General features: G+C 45.4%; 1 protein-coding gene across 1 annotated transcript in view; it reads left to right on the forward strand.

Annotated features, from left to right (window-relative positions):
• Positions 1–255: 255 nt before the first annotated feature.
• The window catches only part of PDGFRL (platelet derived growth factor receptor like), a 47,380-nt gene continuing 21,348 nt past the window's right edge, over positions 256–26,287 (forward strand). Inside the window, exons 1-2 of the mRNA XM_079909237.1 lie at positions 256–444; positions 9,928–10,225. Coding sequence (XP_079765363.1) covers positions 390–444; positions 9,928–10,225 — 353 coding nt within the window. The 5' untranslated portion in view covers positions 256–389. The remainder of the gene's footprint in view (positions 445–9,927; positions 10,226–26,287) is intronic.

Genomic DNA, 26,287 nt, shown 5'->3' on the forward strand with positions numbered 1-26,287 from the left:
ACCCCATCAGTACCCGCAGGATTGCGCGGGGCCTGCTTGAAGTCGGTAAATTTCGTGAAACGCCGAGCGTTGGGGGAACTCGATGAGTGGCTGCTATAATTGACATTTCGCTCTCGCCCTCGGCGCCGGGAAAAAGCGCAGCGCTTCATGGCTCCGCCAGGTGGCAGGAGAGGTTACATTACACAGAGAATTTTTTTTAAAAAAGGAAAATCCCCAAACTTTCCCCCCAAATCTGTTCTTCCTCATGAAACCGAATCCTCCAGCTGCGGCGTCCCAGGTGCCCGCCCCTCGCCCGCCGCCTCCCCTGGCGCCCCTGCCCTCGCCCTGCGCTTTCCGCGCGCCTCGGACCTGCTGTCCCCCGCACCTCTGCCCCACCCCTTGCCCTGAAGATGAAGGTCTGGCTGCTGCTGGGTCTTCTGCTGGTGCATGAAGCGCTGGAGGACGGTAAGTTGATCCCGGACCCCCACCCCGCCCCCAGCCCTCGTCGTCCTCCAGGTCTTCTAACTTTAGACCTTCCGAGGCCCAGCCCTGGAGCCACTCCCTACTCCGTGCACCTGCCCCCCCACCCCAGGAGGGTCTCCTTACCTCCCTCTCTCCACCTCCCCTCGGAGCCCCTGGGACGGTGGCAGCTGCTCTGACCCTTAGGATCCCCACCAGAAGCGCTCCTGCGCTCCTGGAAAGCTCTCGGCAGCCGGCAAACGGAACAACCCCAGGCAGCCCCTGGTCCAGCCCCCAGTGTCAACGTGTCTGTCTGGGAGCGGCGGATCGTTTCCACCTCCGCGCGGCGTTCGCCCCGCTGCTCGTGAGGGCGGGTGCCACATAAACTGAGCCTTTTGCAAAATTCGAAGAGTCCTCTTCCCCCATCTGCAGTCCTAGATTCGTTTCATAAACCAGCGTGGGCTTGAATCCTGCGAGATGTGCCTAAGTCTTAGACCAGATATTTCTGGGTATCAGACCTTCTCCAAACGACTCAAAAACCCACAGCTGTTACACTTCTTAGCGGATTGGAGGGGAGAAGATGAAGGACATGGATTTATGTACACCATATGGGGGCCCTTGTGCCGCTGAACTTTTTTGAATGTGTACCTGTCCTGGGCCCACCCTGTTGTGTAGACTCACAACCACAGGGCCAGACTTTATTGTGCGTGTGTGTGTGTATTGTTGTATTTCTATGTCTATTATCTATATTTCTGTTGCCATTTAATTGTTTGGTTGGCTCCATTATTTTTCAATTGGTGTTATTCGTGCAGTATATTTTGCATCTGTTACATCCTGGTATCCTGAAATCTCCCTTGGAATTCTGCTCTGCAGTCACTATTTTTGCTGGTTTTGGTAGAAAAGCAGCTTTTGCTGTTATGCAACTTCCCGCTGGGGCCAGCTCACCCTGGCTCACATCTTTCATCCACTACTCAGTCCTGACCAGTTCCTTTCTTTCCCATGAAACTAGAAGCATTGGCCAGAAAAAGACCACATTCTGGTTTGCAAAGTCCAAAATGGTTGTGGGACTTGAAGTTGAATGTGAGGCTCCTTAAGCCTAGAGCCTTGCTGGATAAAGTGTAGGCAATGCTTCTCCTGGGGAGGGGCGGGGAGGAACAGGTCCTCTTTGCCTAGAGAGCAGTTGGCCTGAGTTCGCGGTGTAAAATACAATATTAAATTGCTCCTGGCAGGTCCTCGTATGTGATCGCTGAAGTGATGGAAATGTAGTATTTGGTATCACTTTTTGAATAGGGCAAGAGACGGTCAGACAAAATAATTTCAAGTGGCCCATTCGCTTGGTTACACAGTTCACCCAAGATGCCTGCCGCAGGGGCTCCGGGGGCAGCCTCAGCCTCTGCCTCCTGAATCTCTCCCAGCGAATGTGTGCCCAGACCATGATTACAAACAGCTGCCTGAATCAATTAGCATCTGTTTGTCAAACGTAATTTATACAAACGGTATAGATTTATGAGACAGAAAGTTGAACACAGACTGAATATTTTATAAGAAATAATTGATAAATTTTAGATGTGATAATAGCACTGTGGCTTTGTTTTTAAAAGTAAAAAGTAAAATATATAGTATAAATTATTTGTGAACAAAATATTGAACACATAATTAGAAAAGTAAATCTGCTTCAGTAAAGTATAAAAGTTTTTCTAAGCCTGTTAAGAATGCTTTCTCGGGTTTGAGTTAACATGTGGCTGGCTGGGACCAGGAACTGAGAGTGGCTTAGGTGGGGTGCCCTTCCAGTGCCAGCCCCGATTAACAAGTCGGAATATGGTGCATTCCTGGGTCATCCCAAAGCACAAACTGCAGACACAGGCCCATGACTCAACTTCTCCCACTGCCTTTCAGTCTTTCCGCTCACTTCTAGGAGAGGTTTTCTAATAGTAAAAGAATTCCCTGTAAGCATATACTGGGTGTACATCTGCTCCAACCCAGCAAAGTTTGCCTGGCTTCATTCTAAAATGCTTTAAATTTTTAGAAGTAATGTTATTTCTTCTCATGAAGAGTGGGAGTTGGAAGGGCATGCCACTCCTGTGGCATGAAAGTGAGGCATGAAAACGGTTAATAGAAGGCCCAAGATGCCACTTAGAGCCAGACGTGGCTCACGGCACCTGATTTTCAGCATTTGTGTGGAATACATGCCACTGTGTTTGTTGATACGGTGCTGCCAGTTTTACATAAAAGAGGACAGCATCGCAGGTCCTTACCAGCTTTTGTTATCTACATATTTTTACCCAGTGTTGGGAGCAAATGATGAAGTATAAATATTGATTTGTTACTGCTGTTTTGTCAATCTCACGCCACACCCTTGATAATACTAATTTGATCTTCAGTCTAACGTGGGCTTATTTTCGGTCCTGCGAAGGTTCCCTTTCTGGGGAAACTAAAGAGGTTCATTATGATGTGAGGGCAAAACAGCCTGATCTCTAAGAAGGTAAGGGGAGTGACACTGAAAATGAGTCTCTCACCAGCACTCGGTATCACTATTGTGACTCAATTTATTCCTTGGATAAAGGATAAAAATTAGTTCAGAAAACCTTATAATGAAAAAATTGTAAAAACTCTCATTGTTCACAAGTGCAAATAATGAATGTTTTGAAGCATTTAGGATCTTGGTCTGTACGTTTGACATACAAAATCATCTCTGATTCTTAGAGCTGAAAAAGAGAAAAGTTTAGGGGCGACAGAGAGACTGGGGCAGTGTGCCAGCCAGAGCAGTGAGAGAAGTTCTGAAGACTGATGGCTGCCCCTGTACAGGGTTATAAAGCCCTGCCCTTGCGGTGCTCTCGTAGGAGAGGGCAGGTAACAAGTAAAGGTAACATTTCAGGAACTGATAAGCGGCGTGAAAAATCAATAATCAGGATGTATTCGTTTCCTAGAACTGCTGTAACCAAGCACAAACTAAGATGCTACAAGTTCTTAGTTCTCACACAGTCCTGGAGGATAGGAGTCAAATCAAGGTGTCAGTAGGGCCATGCTGCTGCTGAGACCTCGGGCCGAATCCTTCCCTGCCTCTTTCTAGCTTTGGCTGGCGGCTGGCGATTCTCAGTGTCCCTTGGCCTACAGCTGTATCTCCCTGATCTCTGCCTCTGTTGTCACTTGGCCATCTTCTCCCTCAGTGTGTGTCTTCATCTGGCATTTTCCTCTGTGTGGAAAGGACACAGGCTTATTGGATTAGAGCCCACCCTAATGACATCATCTTTTTAAAAAAATTTTTACTGGAGTATAGTGTTTCTACTGCACAGCAGACTGAATCAGCTGTACATGTACATATAGCCCCCCTTTTTTGGATTTTCTTCCCGTTTAGGTCACCACAGAACATTGAGTAGAGTTCCCTGTGCTATACAGTAGGTTCTCATTAGTTATCTATTTTATACATAGTATCACTAGTGTATATATGTCAATCCCAATCTCCCAATTCATCCCACCCCCCCTTTCCCCCTTGGTATCCATACCTAATGACCTCATCTTAACTTGATTATGTCTGCAAAGCTCCTATTTCCAGATAAGGTTACATTCACCAGTTGCAGGGGCTAGGACTTCAATGTATCTGTTTGGAGACACAGCTGAACCTATAAGATAGGGTAAGAGGATGGAGAGGGCTGCCAAGGGCAGTGTGCGTGGGGTTCGGATAGGAGGGTCAGAGGCCAGCTGAGAGGGAGGAAGCAGGTGCTGCTTGTCTGGAAGAAGAGCCACGAAGCCAAGGGCATGAGCTTCAAGGTGTCCTCGTGGTCACTGTGGCTGAAGGGGCGTGAGACGGGAGTTGGCAATGCCCTGTCAGGTGTGGGAAGACTTAGGGCTTTATTCTAAATTAGCTGAAAGTCACTGGAGGGTCTGCAGCGGGGAAGCGCCCATGGTCTAACTTATATTTTCAAAGGTAGGAGTGCTTAGGTAGAAGCCAGGAGCCTGCATAGGGGGCTCTTTTAATAGTCTAGGTGAGAGTGGTTGCAGTGGGTGTAGGGAGTAGAGCCTGGGTTTGGGGCCTATTTTGAGGGCAAAGCCAAGACGGTTTGCTGCTGGACTGGACGTGGCTTTGTTAAGAAAGAAGAGAATCCTGTGTGACTCAGGTTTATGTTCTGAGCAACTGGGTGAATAGAGTTGCCATTTGCCGATAAAGGGACACCGGGGAAGGAGCTGATTTGAAAGGGCATCTAGGGCTTCCCTGGTGGCTCAGTGGTTGAGAGTCCGCCTGCCGATGCAGGGGACGCGGGTTCGTGCCCCGGTCCGGGAAGATTCCACATGCCGCGGAGCGGCTGGGCCTGTGAGCCATGGCCGCTGAGCCTGCGCGTCCGGAGCCTGTGCTCCGCAACGGGAGAGGCCACAACAGTGAGAGGTCCGCGTACCACAAAAAAAAAAAAGAAAGAAAGGGCATCTAGAGTTCAGTGTGGACACGTCCAATTTGAGATGCCCACTAGCCTTCCAAGTGACACTGAGTAAGCGACAGAATATTCAGATCTGGATTTAGAGGCAAAGTGAGGACAGGAACAAGGCAGCTCTCAGCGTATAAATGCCGTTAGTGCCAAGGGGGCTGGTGAGGCCACTTAGAGACTGAGGAGTTGCAAGGATTCAGCCCTTTGGACTCAGGCAGGAAAGGAAGATGAGGAAGGCTGCCTAACGGACCGAGAACCAAGACAGTACCATGTCCTGGAAGCCAAGCGAATAAAGTGTTTGGAGAGAGTGGTCATTTTGCAGAATATATAAATATGGGGTCATTACGTTGTTCACCTGAAACTAATATGTTAGTTGAGCTGTCAGTTACATCTCAAAAAAAAGCGCCATGAACTGCGTTCTGATGGATGCTTAGAAAAAAAAAAGTATCAATCTAAGGTCTTTATCCTGAAATAGAAGTATCTAATCTTAGAAGCTGCTCTCATAAGAAAATGATACTTTAAGCAATGGTATTAAGGGTATTTTGGAGTGGGGTTCCAGAACGGGTAGGGAAAAGAGGCTCTCATCATTCTACATTTTTACCTCCCTACTGTCATTGCTTTCTCAACTTCTCGTATTCTCGGAAAAGTATATGTGTTCCTATGGGGTGTTTCATGAGGCATGGAGAAACGAGAGTGGGGTGTCCCAGTTTATACACCTGGTTAGGGGAACCCCTGAGCTACCCAGCAAATTTCTAGTGTGGATATTTAGATGCTGCTCTCAGGTCAGACCTTTCCCCTTAACTGCCCATGGAGAGAAAAAAGCGAACCGCTTCAGATCTTTGATGTGGATGGCTGTGTTTACAGGGAATCCGTATCTAAGCAGCTGGCAGTGATTCTTCTAATGAATTTATTTTCTCCTCCCACACAGTCTCATAGAATTAGAGAGGTTAATAGTCAGGTCACCTGTATTGAATAAGCTTTGATTGCAATCAATCCTCAGCTGATGCTGAAGAATTAGTCCGTTGCCCTATGCACTTCTGGTTGTGCCGCATTTACTCATTCATTTTGGAGACGTTTTTTGACCAGCATCTCTTCACTTGGGGATTGTAATGTATGCCTTGGAAAAGCATCTCCAGCCCTTCCAGGAAGGTTGTGCCCTCATCCCGGGCATCAAGTTCTGTTTGACTTGGAACTCCTTGTCAAAGCCCGTGACCTACCAAACAAAGAAACCTCTTAGATAACGGTGCTGTGCCTGAGATTCATGCAGATAAAGTGAAAATGCTGATCTTGAGTGAATTGAAAGCCACAAGACGAACCAGAAGAGACGCTAGATCTGGTTTTTCACTGCCGCCTTAGTAACCTTGGGTGAGCTACTTGGCATCTGTGGTCTCAATTTTTCACCTGTAAATTAGGAAAAATAACGAGCTGCTTTACCTCCATCACAAGTTTATCATGGAGATCACCCTGAGACTTTACGAGACAACCACAAAACAAGCAGCACCTCGCTTGCTCTTACTTACTGAGGGTCAGACACTGGTCTCAGCATTTTAAACATATTAACTCGTTTAATCCCCACAGCAATCCATGAGATAGTCATTATTACCATATAATTCTCAATCTACAGATGAGGAAAGTAAGAGAGAGGGTAACTTCCCAAGGTCACACAGTAAGTCAACAATGACTTCAGGACCTAAAGTCTGTAATGACATTTAATGGTTTGTGACTTTTGTCATTTATTTCTCTAAAATATACTGGGCCATAATCTCAAAAATGCAATGGTGATGGACTTTCACTTTTGTATATCTACATTGTGAATGCTTAAATTTTTTTAGGCCTTTGGAAAATAACTAATTTACTTAGTTAGCCTGAAGAGTCATTCTTTGAAAAAGATAGACATGGGATTGCGGAGTCGCTCAGTCCTAGGACTTGTCCGTGGGACCACTGGTCCGGCTCCTTGGACTGTGTGTCGCCACTGTTAAACCACGGGCCAGTTCCATGGCCAGGCAGCTGGACCGACTGATGGGCCTATTTGGTCAAAAGGTCAAATGATTTTTCAGGGATGATAACACATTTGAAGGCGTAATACCCATAACTAGTTAATCCAATATTGCTGAGTAGCATCACCACACGGGATCTGAGAGCTTAGAATCAGGGAAACTGCGTGGGCTGCCTAAATTCCCTAGGATTTACAAACTGTTGTTGTCATTTCCAATAGCTTGAATTCCTGTTCATGATGAAGAAAAAACGCCAAATTAGACATCAATCCAGAGGTCCATGACTCTCACCGGCATAGTTTTTTTTTTTTTTTTCTTAGTATGTGGGCCTCTCACTGTTGTGGCTTCTCCCGTGGCAGAGGCGCAGGCTCCGGACGCGCAGGCTCAGCAGCCATGGCTCACGGGCCCAGCCGCTCCGCAGCTTGTGGGATCTTCCTGGACCGGGGCACGAACCCGTGTCCCCTGCATGGGCAGGCAGACTCTCAACCACTGTGCCACCAGGGAAGCCCTCACAGGCATAGTTTGACCGAAATGCTTGCAGGGCACAGATGACTTGGACAGCATCATGGTAGGCTTTTAATTTCTGCCTTAAGAAAGAGACAGTGACTTTTACCTATTGTAGCAGTGAGGCTTATGCTTCACAATTGATGTTGCTGGATTAGAATATTTCTGTGGGTCTAATATGTTCCCAATGATTACAGTGCTCTTCCTTCTGGGAGGTTGTGGAAATGTGTGCATGGGCACCCCTGCCCACCCCCATCTGTCATTAGAACGCTGGGCATAAATAAACCAAATGTGCAGGGTCTGGGGAAGTCTTGACAAGCAGCAGGTATTGGGACTCGCCTTGGAGACTAGGGCTCAAGGGCACAGTCCCGCTCCCCAGAAGGACTGAGAAGGCTCAGCAGGGCCCGTGACCCAGAGGAACCAGAGTAGAGGAAGGGTGGGAGATAAGAAGAGAGACAGGGGCTTCCCTGGTGGCGCAGTGGTTGGGAGTACGCCTGCCGATGCAGGGGACACGGGTTCGTGCCCCGGTCCAGGAAGATCCCACATGCCGCGGAGCGGCTGGGCCCGTGAGCCATGGCCGCTGAGCCTGCGCGTCCGGAGCCTGTGCTCCGCAGCGGGAGAGGCCACGACAGTGAGAGACCCGCGTACCAAAAAAAAAAAAAAAAAAGAAGAGACTCAGACCCCGGGAAAGGAGAGGTCACAGATGGACCTGGAGTCATGGAAAGGCTTGCGGGGCTCAGGCGCGACGCAGCCACACCCAAAGAAGGCCACGAGCCAAGGACTTGGTGTTGATACTGAGCTCACAGTGGGGTTGGTTCCAGAGTCTGAGCAGGGCTGAACCAAGAGTGGAGGCCAAATGGCTCCTGTTTCAAAGGGCAACACTCCAAAGAAGCCAAGTACATCATTACACAGTTGAGTCCACGTCAGCTGAGTTTTGGGACAAATCATCAGACTGTGGCTCCATGAAGCGCTCACCAACTGCACACGCACCAGTGAACAGCCCAGATCAAGACACAACGGTCCTGGCAGCCCCTCTCCTGTCCCCTCCTGGTCATCCCCAACCCTGGCAGGAAAGCCACCGCCTGACTCCTCACCTCAGAGATTCAGACCTGAAGTTTCTAAAAAATCAAGTTTCTAACATTTATAAATCCGGAAACCTGCATTTCTGCCATCCTGGGAGAAATCAGATCCTGGAACCCTGGACACTCGCTCCCTCCAGGCAGCTGTCCCTTCGGGAGGGCGTGGCCTCTCCAGGCCCACCTGGCTCACCTCATTTTGTCACCAGCCTGGTCTGTGGTTGCACAGAGCTTGCAACACTTGCCTTTTTCTGTCTCTTAATCCCAATTTCAGTGTCTCTGTACTCTTGACCATCCAAGCCCTTTATACATCAAGGTAACATTAGATAAATAAATACGAACATCAAAGAGGGAAAAGAATTTTCTCCTGATTTATCATATTTCTCCATTTTATACAAATGCCCTGTAATTCCCTCAACTGGCCAAGGTTTGTGTAGTTATCTATTCAAAATATCTACAGGCTGTTGATCCTCATGTAGTGAAACGGGGGTCAGGAGACCTGAGTTTTACTTTCACATCCTGTCACTAGCCAGCTTTGTGCAATTTAACTTTTAAGGCCTCCTTTATTATTTTTTAAAATGTATAACATGAGGACCTTAAACAATCTCTCAGGATCTTGTAAGTTTGGACGTTTTATAATTCTGTGGGCTTATAGCAAGGTCACCTTGGAGCTGATGCAGACAGTGGGGCAAATGAATTGCTAAGTCTCCTTCTCTTTGCTGGGTGGATACAGCATATGGCCGTGCGGGCTGGGTGGACAGCTGAGATTTCTGGAACCCAGAGGTATTCCAAGGGCAGGGCAGCATTGTCTGTAGAGAAGGGAAAAACAGCGGTAAGAAAATGGACTTAAAGGTCATCAGTTCTTACCACCATTTGCCAGCAATTCTCAACAATGTTGGTGATGAAATACTCCTCCCCCCAGTGTATTTTGTTGGCTAAATTCTAAACCTTTGCTAAAGTTACCATTGAGTTTTAATAATGTATATGTATGCTTTAAATGAACACAGGGTTAGTACTTATTTCTTACTGAGCCTTGTATTCTCCATGGATGTTGTCCGCCCTGACACACACAGGCACCACAGTACGTACTCATTTGGGAGAAAGTTTGTGATGGTTTGAAATCTTCTGAGTGTGCTTGCAGTGTAGTCTGTGTCTCCACTCCCTGGAGACTCTACATATTCCTGGGTTTAAACAATTGGTTCAAAATGAACAAAGACAGCACTGAGATGGCAAGGACCAGAAACAGACCTCGAGAGGCTTCAGGTCCACCATTCTGGGTACCACCTTAGAGCTGGTGAGACTGAGTGTGAACCACAAGAAAAATTCAGTTACTAATTGGTTTAAAGCTAAAGAATGAACCAAGAAAATAATGATTATTCCTGAAAATAACTTTGACATAGGAGGAGAGGGATATTAAAAACGATCTGTTTCAGGGGTTGAAGACTCTGGGTATGTTAACCACCAAAGTCCATTGTTCTCTCCTCATGTTTGTACCAGTTACGGGTCAACATCCTCCCAAGAACAAGCATCCAAAGGAGCCCGGAGAGAACAGAATCAAGCCTACTAACAAAAAGGTGAAACCCAAAATTCCTAAAATAAAGGACAGGGACGCCGCTGATGCAACACCAAAGACACAGTCTATAATGATGCAAATGACAGATAAAGGTCGCTTTCAGAAACCCGCTGCAACCCTGAGTCTGATGGCAGGGCAAACTCTAGAGCTTCGATGTAAAGGGAGTAAGATCAGATGGAGCTATCCCGCCTACCTTGATACCTTTAAGGACACCCGCCTCAGGTAAGCCTTTTCTTTTACTTGTGTTGGCTCAAGGATTTGGTTTCGTACCTTTGCTTAATATCACATTGTGTCTGACATCTACCATTTTACTCTAGCAGATTATAAAAATGGAAGCTCATTGAGCAAAAGCCATTGGTTTTATTGCTTCACCCAGTTAAAAAAAAATTATTGCAAATCCTACCAACATTGTTGAAACAGTGAACTCTTAAAGGAAGCCGTATGACAGCCGTAATTAAAACTGTGAGGTATAGAGGTAGAGATTTAAGAATTCATACTGTTAAAAATAATGGACTCAATGCTTTGTCATTTTTTAAGTAATTGTAATGAAAACTGACTAATGGGAGATTCCTATGAGCAAGTTGACCAGAGGTGAATTGCTTTTGACCTTTTCAACTTCTTCTGATTTATTTTTACTTTTCCAAGTATATGGTTTTTATATTCAGAGGCATCCGTTGGTAAGAAGGCTAAAGATTTCTCATGTTTGAATGAGTACCTTCAGGAAAAGTGGTTAAGATGATTATGAAAACTATGAAAGGCAAGGAAGCAGAGCATGTTTTAGAGGGTGCCAGAAACGGCCTATGGCGTTAGGGGGTGTTTTCCTGCGTATCTTTGGGGAAGCCCCCTAAACTCCCTCCCTCAGTTTCCTCTGGCAAAGAATGAAGGGGATTGGTCTGTGTGCTTCCTAAGTTTCTTTCTAGACCTTTCTTCTTATGAAAGGTCAGGATATTCTTCATATGATTCAGGATAGAGGAACAGCGGAGCTCGTCTGTTTGGGATGATTGGAATGGGGAGAAGAAAGAATGTGACTCTCAGGCATCCATCCCAAATGCTGCATGTTCAAAAGAGATTCCTATTTCCGCACACACTCCACCTGCTTGGGTCTTCATCTCCCTCAAGGACACCACCATCCACTCAGCTGCTCAGCCTGAAAACCGGGGCGCATCCTTGCCTCTTCCTCTCTCCCTCACTCCCCACATCCAATCAGTCACCAAGTTCAGTCACTTCAATTTCCCTTCCTTCCTTCCATTTTTATTGAAGTAGAGTTGATTTACAATGTTGTGCCACTCTCTGCTGTACAGCAAATTGACTCAGTTATACACATAGAGACATTCTTTTTAAAAATTCTTTTCCATTATGGTTTATCCCAAGAGACTGGATATAGTTTCCTGTGCTATACAGTAGGACCTTGTTGTTTATCCATTCTAAATGTAATAGTTTGCACCTACCAACCCCAAACTCCCAGTCCATCCCTCTCTCTCCCCCCTCCCTGTTGGCAACCCTAAGTCTGATCTCTATGTCTGTGAGTCTGTTTGTTTTGTAGATAGGTTCATTTGTGCCATATTTTAGATTCCACATATAAGTGATATCATATGGTATTTGTCTTTCTCTTTCTGACTTACTTCACTTAGTATGATCTCTAGTTGCATCCATGTTGCTACAAATGGCATTATTTCATTTTTTATGGCTGAGCAATATTCCATTGTATGCATGTACCACATTTTCTTTATCCATTCATCTGTCGATAAGCATTTAGGTTGTTTCCATGTTTTGACTATTGTGAATAGTGCTGCTATGAACATAGGGGTGCATGTATTTTTTGAGTTGTAGTTTTGTCCAGGTACATGCCCTGGAGTGGGATTGCTGGATCATATGGTAATTCTATTTTTAGTTTTCTGAGGAACCTCCATACTGTTTTCCATAGTGGCTGCACTAACATTCCCACCAACAATGTAGGAGGGTTCCCTTTTCTCCACGCACCCTCCAGCATTTGTTATTTGTAGACTTTTTAATGACAGCCATTCTGACCGGTGTGAGGTGATATCCCATTGTAGGTTTTTTTTTTAACATCTTTATTGGAGTATAATTGCTTTACAACGGTGTTGTTAGTTTCTGCTTTATAACAAAGTGAATCAGCTATACATATACACATATCCCCATATCTCCTCCCTCTTGCGTCTCTCTCCCACCCTCCCTATCCCACCCCTCTACGTGGTCATAAAGCACTGAGCTGATCTCCCTGTGCTATGCAGCTGCTTCCCACTAGCTATCTATTTTACATTTGGTAGTATATATAAGTTTATGCCCATTGTAGTTTTGATTTGCATTTCCCTAATAATTAGTGATGTTGAGCATCTTTTCATGTGCCTACCGGCCATCTGTATGTCTTTGGAGAAATGTCTACTGTCTTCTGCTCATTTTTCAGTTGGGTTGTTTGGTTTTTTTGCTGTTGAGTTGTGTGACCTGCTTGTATATTTTGGAGATTAAGCCCTTGTTAGTCACATCACTTGCAAATATTTTCTTCCACTCTGTAGGTTGGCTTTTCTTTTCTTTTTTTTTAATGATTTCCTTTGCTGTGCAAAAACTCATGTTTGATTAGGTCCCGTTTGTTTATTTTTCTTTTTATTTATATTGCCTTGGGAGGCTGACCTAAGAAAACATTTGTACAATTTATATCAGAGAATGTTTTGCCTATGCTCTCTTCTAGGAGTTTTATGGTGTCATCTTATGTTTAAGTGTTTATACCATTTTGAGTTTATTTTTCTGCATGGTGTGAAGGTGTGTTCTAACTTAATTGATACACATGCAGCTGTCCAACCTTCCCAGCACCACTTACTGAAGAGACTATCTTTTTCCCATTTTATACTCTTGCCTCCTTTGCTGAAGATTAATTGACCATACGTGTGTGGGTTTTTTCCTGGGCTCTCTGTTCTTTTCCATTGATCTGTATGTCTGTTTTTGTACCAATACCACGCTGTTTTGATTACTGTAGATTTGTAGTATTGTCTGAAGTCTGGGAGACTTATGCCTCCTGCTTTTTTTTTCCCTTAGGATTGTTTTGTCAATTCTGGATCTTTTATGGTTCCATATAAATTTTTGGATTATTTGTTCTAGTTCTGTGAAAAATGCATGGGTAATTTGATGGGGATCACATTAAATCTGTAGATTGCTTTGTGTAGTATTGCTATTTTAACAATATCAATTCTTCCAATCCAAGAGAATGGGATATCTTTCCATTTCTTTGAATCCTCTTTAATTTCCTTTATTAATGTCTTATAGTTCTCAGTCTTTCACCTCCTTGGTCAGGTTAATTCCTAGGTACTTTATTTTTGTGTGTGTGTGATTTTAAAAGGTACTGTTTTTTTACATTCCCTTTCTGATATTTCATAGTTAGTGTAAAGAAATGCAACCGATTTCCGAATGTTAATCTTGTATCCTGATACTTTGCTGAATTCATTTATTAGGTCTAGCAGTTTTTGTGTGGAGTCCTTAGGGTTTTCTGTGTATAGTATCATGTCATCTGCGTATGGTGACAATTTTACCTCTTCCCTTTCAATTTGGATAGCTTTTATTTCTTTTTCTTGTCTGATTGCTGTGTTGAATAGAAGTGGTGAGAGTGGGCATCCTTGTCCTGTTCCAGATTTTAGCAGGAAGGCTTTCAGCTTTCCACCATTGAGTATTATATTGGCTGTGGGTTTGTCATAAATGGCTTTTATTATGTTGTGGTATGTTCCCTCTATACCCACTTTGGTGTGAGATTTTTTTTTTATTAAGAATAGATGTTGGGGCTTCCCTGGTGGCGCAGTGGTTGAGAGTCTGCCTGCCGACGTAGGGGACACAGGTTCGTGCCCCGGTCCAGGAAGATCCCACATGCCGTGGAGCAGCTAGGCCCGTGAGCCATGGCCGCTGAGCTTGCGCGTCCAGAGCCTGTGCTCCGCAATGGGAGAGGCCACAACAGTGATAGGCCTGCGTACTGCAAAAAAAGAATAGATGTTGAATTTTGTCAAATGGTTTTTCTGCATCTATTGAGACGATCATATGGTTTTTGACTTTTCTTTTGTTAATATGGTGTATTACATCGATTGATTTGTGTATGTTGAACCATCCTTGTGAACTTGGGATGAATCCCACTTAGTTGTGATGTATGATCTTTTCTATGTGTTGTTGGATTTGATTTGCTAATATTTTGTTGAGAATTTTTGCATCTATATCCATCAAAGATATTGACCTGTAATTTTCTTTTTTGGTGGTATCTTTATCTGGCTTTGGTATCAGGGTGATGATGTTTTCATAAAATGTCTTTGGGAGTGTTCCATCCTCTTCAGTCTTTTGGAAGAGTTTGAGAAGAATTGGGATGAGTTCTTTGTATTTGTGTGTATTTTTTGTAGAAGTCACCTGTGAAGCCATCTAGTCCTGGACTTTTGTATGTAGGGAGTTTTTTTTTTTATTACACATTCCATTTCACTTACAGTGATTGCTCTGTTCAAATTATCTATTTCTTCTTGATTAAATTTTGGTGGGCTGTATATTTCTAGGAAGTCCATTTCTTCTAGGTTGTCACATTTGTTGGCATATAATTGTTCGTAGTATTCTCTTAAGGTTTTTTGTATTTCTGCAGTATCAGTTGAGATTTCTCCTTTTTCATTTCTGATTTTGTTTATTTGGGTTCTCTCTCTTTTCTTCTTGGTGAGCCTGGCCAGAGGTTTGTCAATTTTGTTTATTACCCTTTCAAAAAACCAGCTCTTATTTTTATTGATTTTTTTCTATTTTTTTTTAATCTCTATTTTGTTTATTTCCTCCCTGCTCTTTATTACTTCTTTCCTTCTGCTGACTTTAGGTTTTGTTTGTTCTTTTTCTAATTCTTTTAAGTAGTAGTTTAGGTTGTTTATTTGAGATTTTTCTTGTTTTTTGAAGGCCTGTATCACTGTGAACTTCCCTCTAAGAACTGCTTTTGCTGCATCCATAGATTTTTTTTTTAAGATTTATTTTATTATTTATTTATTTATTTAATTTATTTTTGGCTGTGCTGGGTCTTAGTTGTGGCACGCGAGATCTTTCATTGAGGTTTGAGGGCTCTTCGTTGCAGCATGTGGGCTTCTCTCTAGTTGTGGCATGCAGGTTTTTCTCTTCTCTAGTTGTGGCAAGCAGGCTCCAGGGCATGTGGGCTCTGTAGTTGTGGCATGCAGGTTCCAGAGTGCATGGGCTCTGTAGTTTGTGGCACGTGGGCTCTCTAGTTGAGATGTGTGAGCTCAGTAGTTGTGGCACGTGGGCTTAGTTGCCCTGCGGCATGTGGGATCTTAGTTCCCTGACCAGGGATTGAACCTGCATCCCCTGCACTGTAAGGCAGATTCTTTATCACTGGACCACCAGGGAAGTCCCATGTCTCAAGGTATTTTTTAATTTCCTTTTTGATTTCCTTGTTGACCCATTGGTTTTTTAGTAGCATGTTGTTTAGCCTCCAGGTAATCGTTTTTTTTCTCATTTATTTTCCTGTTGTTGATTTCTAGTTTCATGCCGTTGTGGTCAGAGAAGATACTTGAAATACTTCAACTTTCTTAAGAGCCATAAACCTGTCCTCTTTCCATCGCTGGTGTTACTACGCCAGTCCCAGGCACGTTACCCCTCATCGCCACCAGTACTGCAGTAACCACACCCAGGCTTGTCCTCCTCCATCCTTCTCAATGAAGCTAGAGTGACACTTAAAAAATGCAGGTCTGGTCTTCCCTGGTGGCGCAGTGGTTGAGAGTCTGCCTGCCGATGCGGGGGACGTGGGTTCGTGCCCCGGTCCAGGAGGATCCCACATGCTGTGGAGCAGCTGGGCCCGTGAGCCATGGCCGCTGAGCCTGCGCATCCGGAGCCTGTGCTCTGCAATGGGAGAGGCCACAACAGTGAGAGGCCCACGTACCGCAAAAAAAAAAAAAAAAAAAAAAAAAAAAAATGTAGGTCTGATTGTGTCAATCCCCTGCTTAACACTCAGTGGCTCTCCATTGGTAAGGAAGTTCAACATCCTCACGTGACTCTTTGAGACTCTCCCTGATCACCCCTGGTGTCTAGATTAGTGTGTCTGCTTTCATTGGCCTGGGTTCCTGTGACATCGTCAAATGCACCAAGCTCTTGGAGGCTTTGAACTTGCTGCTTTCGTGGTCTAGACCACTCTGGGCCCCTCTTCACCTGGCTGACTTCAGCCTCAGGGTCACTTTCTCTGGGAAGCTCGTGTCAGGCCTCCCTAGATGTGCATCCTCATGGCCGCTGGTGCATCCTTTTTTGAGCACTCTACATACTTGTAACTCCTTTTTTTTTTTTTTTATCTGTATTTTTCACCAGGACTAGCTGAATGCGTCACATTTAGCTGTATCTACTGAATAACTATCTTCCCCTTCTTGCTCACACATACCTTCGAGAATAAATAATATATGCGTATAAGAAATATCTCTCTGTCTATCTAACCTCTTGTATTAAGTCCTCTTTCACGTTTTATTCTGAAGACACCTTTCTGGCTTCATGTGACGTGACAGTGTATAGTTTTTTTCTGAAGGGTTATTGGGTTGCATGAGGAGTGAAAGGTGAGAGAATATGATAGTTTTCCCCATTTTCATCTCCATACTTGACGTGTGTATGTGTATACGTGTGTGTAGCTATTGCTTGGAACAAATCTGGCAAGATTTACTACTGTTATCCTTTTAAATGACTTAATTTACCAAAGTCAAATTTACACACTTTTTTTTAAAAATGAGAATGGAGCTGGTTTAAATTATTCTGAACAGTTAGTCTTTGACTTACACAAACAATCCTAAACCTAGACGATTTAGCCCTTGAATATTTCATATTTTCTAGGAGTATTTTCAAAGTTATATTAGCCCAAATCTGTTTGAAAATATCTTAAGGACTCAGAGTGAAGTAAATATGAATCTGAATCGAAGAGAAATATCCTGGAGCTAAAAAAAACAGTTTTGACTTGGCATTAAATAGCAGTCATTTCAAAGCACAGTTAGGGCTTTATAAGAAAGTAAAGACAGATGTGGGCCCTGAGGACTTTAGGGAAAAATGTGAAAAAACATCTAGTCATAACTCTATATCAGACAACAACAACAAAAATCACAATTTCTTTGACACCAGAGATTCGACTAATTGGTTCTTGACATCTTTCCCGGAATGTGGCGCCTTTGGATAGAGAGGTATTCATCCTGTGTTTTCTTTTCCCGTGGAATGAGTTCTTTCCAGTGTGCTGATGGGCTTCTGAAAGCCTGGTCCTGTTAACCAATCTGGGTAGCTTTCTGGAACTCAGTTCGTATGCTGCCACGTTTGTCCACATGTAACTTTCTGACCAGAAGAGGGAGCATGTTATGGAACAGAGAGGTTAGGCGGAGGCACAGCTAGGTTGGAATCCTAACCTGCAAAGTAGGTCTTTGATGAATAATTACCCTTGAACCCAGTTTCCTTGTCTGGAATATGGAAATGATATCATCTTTGGTAAATGCTGTCTGGCCGATGGTAAATGTTCGAATGTTCAATAAATTGAACCTAGGCAATGCATATTACTAGGCAATGTGTATTTCTCAAGTACAATAATCCAAGTGATCTTTGGGGACAGTTCATTCTGACCAGGACTCACGTAAATCAGGGAATTGTGCACAGCCAACATGGCTTCTGATATAGAGGATCCAAGAAAGTTTGCACATCCCTTTGCCACTTTCATTTAATTGAGCAATTCTTTGAAATCTGGGCCTGTGTTCCTCTTCTCCCATGAAAGCATAAGCCCGTTGAGGGTAAATACAACATCTGATGGGTTCATCAGATTCCTAGCACCTAGAACGGTGCCGGACATATACCAGAAACCAGGTAATATTGTTTGGTTTCCCCAGGGGCTTAGCATGACAGAGGTCAGGTTCCAGTCATGCTGGAACATCAAGATCGTTACACCTAGTGCCGATGTGTGTCCTGTATGTGTGCACTGTCCTGGGTAGGTAACGACAAAGCATGAATATATTTTATATTGAGGACGCCAAGCCACTGGGATCCAGCCCGGTTACCTGAGGGCATTTGTTGCATGTTGACCTCAGGAGTCAGTTTTCCCCCTCTGCCTTCTCCCTCTGTACCCACCCTGCCTGCTCTGTCTTTGCTTCTCTCTTTATCTTAGAATCTAGAACCTGTCATGTCTACTGAACTCTTGAGTACGTCCTAAGTAAGTTATTTTGCCCTCTGTTTTTCCTTCACTCCCACTTGGAAACTTCCAACCCCAGACAAACCTGTTCACCTCCCTTCTCTTGTCGGCACGTGGCCCCTGAGCACAGCTGGAGGAAACCGCACAGCTGGCCCGACGGGTGCCGTGTGTCTGTGGTCGCCTCATACATGCCTGGCAAAGCTGAATCTGTTTCTCTAGTGAGCTCGTGTTTTCTCTCTTCCTAAACCTCTGATCTTCTCCATCTCTCACTTCCAGCTAGTGCAGTTCTCACGGAATTCACTGAGAAATTGGAGCCCTTAGAATTGCCCTAATGTCCTCATCACATTTCCTCCTTCCCTGCACTTACAGTTATAGTGGGGGAAGGCTCTCTCCTCTTGACGAAGGCCAAAGCTGCATCTGTGCCCTGGATCTCATCCTTACATAAGCCTCCAGGAGCCTGAAGACCTCCGTTATTGCCTCCTTGTTCTGAGTCTTCAACCCCGCTTCTCGAAGAGTTCCTTTCCCTGAGTCTCCAGACGGAGAAGGCCCGCCTTGGCCCTCACGTACCCTCTGGCCGCCCACCTCTCTCTTCTTACCTTCGCAGCCAAACCTCGTGGAGGGGCCTCTCTCTACACAACTCTCTCCACTTTCTTCTGCTGTTCACTCTTCAACCACTCCACCTGACTCCTGCGGAGGACTCCACGTGCATTTTATCACCAAGGTCAAGGTCGCTCAATCCAGAGTTCTCCTTTCAACCCCCATGTGGCTGGCCCACCATGTTCTTCCAGCAGAAGAGAACGCCCTCCTCTTGGCTTCCTCAATGCCATATTCTGCCCATTTTCTTTCACCTCACGGGCCCCTCCTTGGGGTTTCCCTCACCGGCTCTGCGTCCTCTGCTCTTCCAGACATTTGAAGTTTGTGCTGTGCCTCCTCTTACCACGTGCTGCCAGTTCCCCTCATTTATCACAGATTAGATGACATGTTTTCTTCCGAGCTCTGGGTCCCCAACTGCCTGCTCACCTGCCTGGATGTTTCCTGAGCCTTTCCTTAAACATAACCACCTATAACTGAGCTCCCGGTCTTTCTCCACACCTGGTCATCTTCCTGTGTCCTTCAGTTCAGTGAACTGCATGAATTCCATCCGGTTGCCCTTGACCAGAGGCCTAGGAATCACCTTGGACTCTTCCCTTTTACTTCCACATCCAACCAATTTCCGTGCCCCAATGATGCTACTGTTTCGTTACTTCTGGAATCTCCCCACTTCTTCCCGCCACAGCAGCATCACCCCCAAGTGTCTCACTTACAGCAAGAGTCACACGACTTGCCTCTGTGTACCCAGTCTTGACCTCAGTCTTACACATAGCAGTCGGATCTTTCACAGAAGCACATCCGGCCACGTTGCTTTCCTACTTCAAGCCCTTCAGGAGAGCGATTCCATTGCTCTTAGAATAAAGATGACACTCCTAACACGGCCCGCAAGCCCGTGCATAATCTGGCCCCTGTTTTTCCTCTGCTTCCCTGCCCTTTCACTTCACTCTCTTGTTGTCCACACTGCAAGCTCCATGGACTTTTTCTGATCCCCAGTTGTGCAAACTCCTTCCTCCCTGGGGCCTTGGCCCGTTTGGATCCTTCTGCCTGTAATGCACATGCTGGATTAGCTGCTCACCAGCCTTCAGATCCAGGCCTGTCACTTCCTCAGGGAGCCCTCCTTGCTCTCAGCCGCTGCCACTAGGCCCCAGTTACACATCCTCACTGGAGCCCTTCTCACCAGTGGTGCGGTTACCATTTCCTTGATCATTTGATTTATGTTTGTGTCCCTTGCGAGGCTGTAAACTTGGCAAAGGCCGTGTCTGTGTATTTGCTCTTGCTTCCCTAGCAGCCAGTTCAGGACCTGCCACCCTGTAACTCCTCCACAAGTATTTCAGTGAGAGAATGGTGTGCGGACGCTGAGCCTACAGGGGGTGTCAAGTCAGGCCCCTGTGATCGCAAGACCTGCGACTCTGGGAACAAGCTCTGAACTTTAGAGCCCAAAGGGACCTTAGCGGTTATCATGCTTAAGCCTCTCTTTGTATCAAATGAGGAAACGGACAGAGATGATAGATGGCTGGTCCAGAGCAACAAAGTGGTGGGTGGCAGTGTGAGTAAACCCTGGCCTCTCGGTTCCCGACGTTGAAGTGTTGCCCTGCTCAAGTGCGCCAAGGCACGTCTGGTGGTGGTAAGCACTTAGACTGAAGGACGCTCTTGGTTTAATGAAGTAGTAGCTTCAGGGAAGATAGATTTGTTGTCTACGTTTCTTTTTCTTCCTCCCTCCCTCCCTCCTTCCCTCCTTCCCTCCCTCCCTCCCTCCCTCCCTCCCTCCCTTCCTCCTTCCTCCTTCCCTCCTTCCCTCCTTCCCTCCTTCCCTCCTTCCCTCCTTCCTTCCTTCCCTCCCTCCCTCCCTCCCTCCCTCCCTCCCTTCCTCCCTTCCTTCCTTTTTTAGCTCTTTGGATACTAGACTAACACATCTGATTTACAAAGTTAAGATTCAAAACAGAAATGAAAAGGAGACACTTTTTCAGAGTGGTGCATTGATTTCTTGCTGGGATAGCTTCGAATTGAAAGTGATTGAAATTTCACATTGATTTAGGATAACTTTTTGGATATCAGAATGTTAAAACATTACACTGGGCTATTTAGAAAGGAGAACTCTGTCAGAGAACCGCAAATCACGCCTCATCCTAAAAGGTGGACTTTGATCTCCCCAGAGGATGGATGTGTGTTCCTCTGGGTCTCCTATTGGGCAATGATGCCAGGTCACTGGAAGGTCCACTAGATGGCAGCTTTGAGCTGTGCTACAATTGTCTTCCTTTCACCAGTGAAAGAAACATCTCAAGTGTGGACAGATTGGTTAAAATAATTGCACACTTTGTGCTTTCACACAAGTTCTTTCATCCTTTTAGGCAACTCAGCAGTCACAGTTTCAAGTTATATCTTAAACAATAAAGAATTCAATTTTCCAACAAACAAATAAAAAGAGGGGTGGGCATTTGTAATTATATACCCACGCCGGGATAAATGCATTGACAGCTCTAAGTCCATCTGAGTTTGAGGAACGTGCTGAAGATTCTGTATTTCCAGGTGCTGAAACTGATTCAGATTTTAATTCCTGACTCAGTGCATCCCAATCACATTTTTTTTTGAGATCAGAAACAGCAAAGGTTTTTTTTGACGATGGTGGTTACCATTTTGCTGTTTTCTGACGCTTTTGCCTCACCCCTTCCTGCTCTTCTGCTTTTCATCCATCCTCCCACCTCGTCCTCCCCTAATTAATTCTGTTTGTCTCTTCCAACAATTTTTTTTTTTTTTTTGCATCTATGATGTTCAAGGTCCTGTGCTAGGCAGAAGCTGGAGACATGATAGTGAGCAAGTGAGATACAACCGCTGTACCCACAGAGATTTTACTTCTATGAGAAGACAGACTATTGAATAAGCAATTTTAATATGCAGCTGTGTGAGTGCCTTGCTAGCAGAAGTACAGGATCCAGGAGGAAAAACCTCAGGCTGATATGTGAGAGCTGAGAGTTAACCAGGTCACGAAAGGGCTGGGAAAGGAATATCAGAAAGTTGCAGAAGGAGGGACCAGCACAAGTAGCTTCCTCTAGCTGAGAAAGAGTACAGCCCCTGGAGCACTGAGGTTGTGCAGTGGGGAAACAGGGTAGCCCTGGGCAGGGGAGGAGAAAGGAGGTGAGCAAGGAGACAGGATGCTGGAAGGCGTCTGGCCAGGGAGGGCCTTGTCAGCCACATAGAGGAATTCAGTGCGAAATCTAAGGGCACTTGTGAGCCGTTGACTTAAAGCCTTTATAAATGACACACTTAGAAAGTACAGAGGGCTATACTGCACAGTGTGAGGGCTGCTACTCTGTCCTCACTGTCTTTAGGAAAAGACAGCATCACTTCCCAGCCTCAGGTGGACCCAATCTCCCTCCAAACACCCTGTACCTGTTTTCCACACACTGGGGTCTACAGACATATCCTTGGACCTAACACTTTTTCACCACATATACGTATTTTTTCATTTTGTTGATAGCATAAAAAACATTCATAGAAGAATGTTCTGGACTATATGATCCAACCTCTGGTTGAGCGATCAACACCATCCATTTCCATCTTCTCTGGAAACATTTTGCTTCTTCAGTCTCAGCAAAACACACGTGCAGAGTTTAGAGCAGGGGAATTCTTGGCGCGATATCGAGCCAAGGAAGAAAAGACGAAGCAACTTAGGGGCCAGGATGCTGGCTGAAGTATAAATCAGTGCTGGGTAAGAACGGGGGCGCCGGAGATTGAAGCTAGACAGTTAGCCATGTCACAGCAGTGAAGACAAGCTGGCTGACGTGCTCATAAAGAAAGCCCAGGCTGCTCTCTGGAAAGTCAGGTCCAGGCATCGTCTTTCAGGATGTTTCTGTGGTGTCTGGTCGGATGTTAGCATTTCTCAATCAAGAACTGGAAGTTCGGAGGAGTGGACGGAGTACAGGAGATCTCTTTGATGGCTGGTTCCTCTGAAAACAATAAATAGCTTCTAGAGAGAAGGGAGGGCATCTGGGTGTTCGTTTGGCCGCAGTTGGCAATGGTTTATCCACCCACACACAACACAAAGGGAGGGTGGGCCGAGGAAGCAGACAGTGGGCTCCGGGCCAGTCTAATCCTGCCTCCAAGAGGGGTGGTCTGGGGGCATTTCAAAAGAAAAAGAGAACGATGTTAGCAAGTGTTTGTAAACAGAAAAATCCCACTGTCAAGAAGGAATCTGCGCAGACTTTGGTAAATACTGTCTTTCGTACTCTGGTGCTGTACTGAGGGAGAGGTCTTTATTTTTTCCCTTCAATTTATTTTATTTTAGTTTGGTTTTTTCCTTCAATTTATTTAATTTTATTATTCAATGTTTGCCAAACATAATTTGATGTTTATGTTTGGTAAACACGGACTCTACCATTTTAACCATTTTTAAGTGTACAGTTCAGTGGCAGTGTGTACATTCATATTGTTGTGCAGGTGTCTTTTTAATTCAAACTCACTTTCCTTCAAAGCTCGTTTCACTTCATTATCTGAGCAGGACAGACAAAGATGATAAGGTTCGATGAAAATCTTAGCACCCTCCCTTTGCTTTCCTACTTACCTGGAGGTGCTCTTTGGGTCCAGTTTGCTGTGGGAGATTGAAAGTCTACCCTGATATTTACCTCCAGATGGATGTCTACCCCCAGAAAACAGTCGGGTTCAAAATAAATGACTTATCCTGCCCTGAAGGTAGAGCCCTCTCTTCCCAGACTCAGTGGCACCAGCGCCAGACACAGCAACATCTCCCAGAGGTGGATTTGTGGGCGTGGCAGGATGCAGATGTCTCCAGGCGTACTAGATGTTCCAACAGTGTTCAGGTTGCAGAAAAACATGGCCTGTTCCATTCAGACATGAGTGGTGGGAAGGGGAGCAATAATAGAACCAGCCTCGTAGTTGCCAGGATAGAATGAGGTCATGCAAGTAAAGCATTGGCACACACACTAAGCCATCTCTATAAAGCGAGTTATTTTTATTCACAAGATTGTACCCAAAGGAGGTGAGTCACAAGAAAACAGCCAGGTTTTCAGGAAGTTTGTTTTTAAAAATTGTTTCAGACATGTATTTCAATCTCATACAAACTCTAGACGTCCATGATTCCATGGAGTGCGTACTCATATCCAGACGCATGGTCCTGTGACACTCCAGCTGTCCTCAGTCTACGAGTCGTCAAGGTGGGGAAATGGGTTGAAGTGCATTATTCAGTTTGGGGAGGGAAATGTTTTCTGATCTTATTTTAAAAGACACCAAAACATTCAATTTCTTGAGCATTCTGGTTAAGTCCAGGTTTGATGATCCCAGATGTGCTGCACTGCATTAAAATACAGTACGATGATGATCGTAAAGTCAAGTTAATGCATCAAACCGAAGACACTGCAGGAATACCACACATTATATGTCACGGTAATTTTGGAGACTGTTGCCAAACGCAACATTGTTTACAGTATACCATGAAGTGATGGCATGTATGTTACGAGTGAACCCTGCCTTAAAAAACGTGTATAGATGTGAGTGAGGTTTAGGGGTTAATGCGCCAAAGTGAAGGTGGAAGTTGCCGTAGCATGATAATTTTCTGCCAAGCATCTAAATAGGCAAAATGTAAATAAAACCATTTTGTGAGGTATGTCAGAGGAGGAAGCAGGCAAAGAGGAATAAAGGATAAGCTATGGGAACTTTTATGTCCCCTGGTATACAGCTATAGAGAATGGTACTTTATAAGGAAAAGAAAAAAACAGCAAAACTAAGATGTCAGAGCTTGGCCTCTAGTCTCTGGCTTGGCTGCTTTAGCAGAGACATCCACCCACAGAGGCAGGCATGAAGTTGCTGCCCTTGGGAATCTGCTCGGTACGTCCCATCCCACGTTCCCGACCTGTTCCCTCTGCCCTGGGGCCTCAGGATCCTGCTCTCTCCTCTTGTTTGGTGCTTTAGTGATCAGATCCTCTGTTCAGACTGCCTTTTGTACTGGATCCTAATTTTGCCCTGAACTCTGCCTTTCAGAGCACGTGCTACTCTACTGCCGAAGCCCGGCTCCTAACCCCACCCACCGCTTAGCGCTCAGCTTCCATCCGGTGGCCCACCTGCCGCGGAGGGGAGATCACACAGTGCAAGCTCACCCTTCCCTGTAACAACCCGGCTTTTCTTTACGAACTTGACTTAGTCGCTAGGACAAGGCAGGGGTGATGGACCCTGGGTACCAACCAAAGTTGATACAAGAGAGAACATGCTCTCATGCACTTCATTTACAGAGGGGCTCACAGAATGGCTTGTGATGTGGCATCGGCTGGTGGGCGTCGTGGAGGAAGAGGTTGAGGACAGGAAGTGTCCGTATAAAAGCAGAAGGGGTGACTGCAGGGTGTGTCACAGCTTGAGAGTAATAGGCGGAGTTATAGTTAGACCAATTTATACATAAAGACAGTCCACTAAGTCAGGAAGGTATATGTGAGAAGAAAACCAGAAGTGGCCCTGACCACAAGCAGCTTATGAACTCGTGGAATAAATGACATACATCCCAGACACAGTTACAGCCTGTGGTCCAGTGTGAGTGTGCGGGGCCCATGGGAGGAGAGAAGGCAGCTGTCAGCACGGGCTGGACAGGCAGGTTGACTCACTGAGTGATTGGTTACCTAACTGTAGGAGACCAGTTTTTTTTGTTGTTGTTGTTGTTGTTTTTTGTGGTACGTGGGCCTCTCACTGGTGTGGGCTCTCCCGTTGTGGAGCACAGGCTCCGGACACGCCGGCCCAGCCGCTCCACGGCATGTGGGATCCTCCCAGACTGGGGCACGAACCCGCGTCCCCTGCATCGGCAGGTGGACTCTCAACCACTGCGCCACCAGGCAAGTCCTGGACCCTACATTTTATAAGGGACTAGGTTAGACCCCCCCGCCCAGAGGCTAGGGGCTTTCTCAAGTTTGCACAGCTTTTAGTGAAAGTAAATTAGACTTGAACTTAATTCCCAAGGCCCCTCTAGTCTCTACACCAAGAAAGCTGTCTATTTCTTACGTTTCTGCTGTTTGCTCAGAAGATATGCCATCCGAGTGGCCTCAGGAGGAGTGGGCGCCTTGAATACATTGACGAGGTGGGAGATTTGGGCTGTGAATCCACTGTGCCAGGTGCGAATGAGGTCAGCCCACAGCCTCTGCATTCACTATTATAACTTGGCCACAATACTCCCATTGTGGCGAAAGGCCAGCCCATTAGTAACCCACAGCTTGTTTTCCTGACAAGGGTGGCGGAGGCTTGCTCCATTGTCTCCTGTCACTCCTCTTCCTGGGCCTATTCTTCCCTGAAGGCGTGGCCACGAGCATTCAGCTCAGCAGAACGGGAAGATCTCTTTTCATGTGACCTCCTGCCAAAGAAGTGCTGATGGCCTTATTCTATACAGTGAAATTAGAATTACCAGAAATGTAATAATGGAAGTTGTTAACATAAATTACCCCATACACAGAATCATATGGGGGCCAGGTTTAAAATTTGACGTCACCAAAATTACGTGACAACAATGCTTTGCTTGTTATTTCTATGAGTTTCTCTACATGGAG

This window comes from Stenella coeruleoalba (genome assembly GCF_951394435.1).
Source record: "Stenella coeruleoalba genome assembly, chromosome: 21".
Taxonomy (NCBI): Eukaryota; Metazoa; Chordata; class Mammalia; order Artiodactyla; family Delphinidae; genus Stenella; species Stenella coeruleoalba.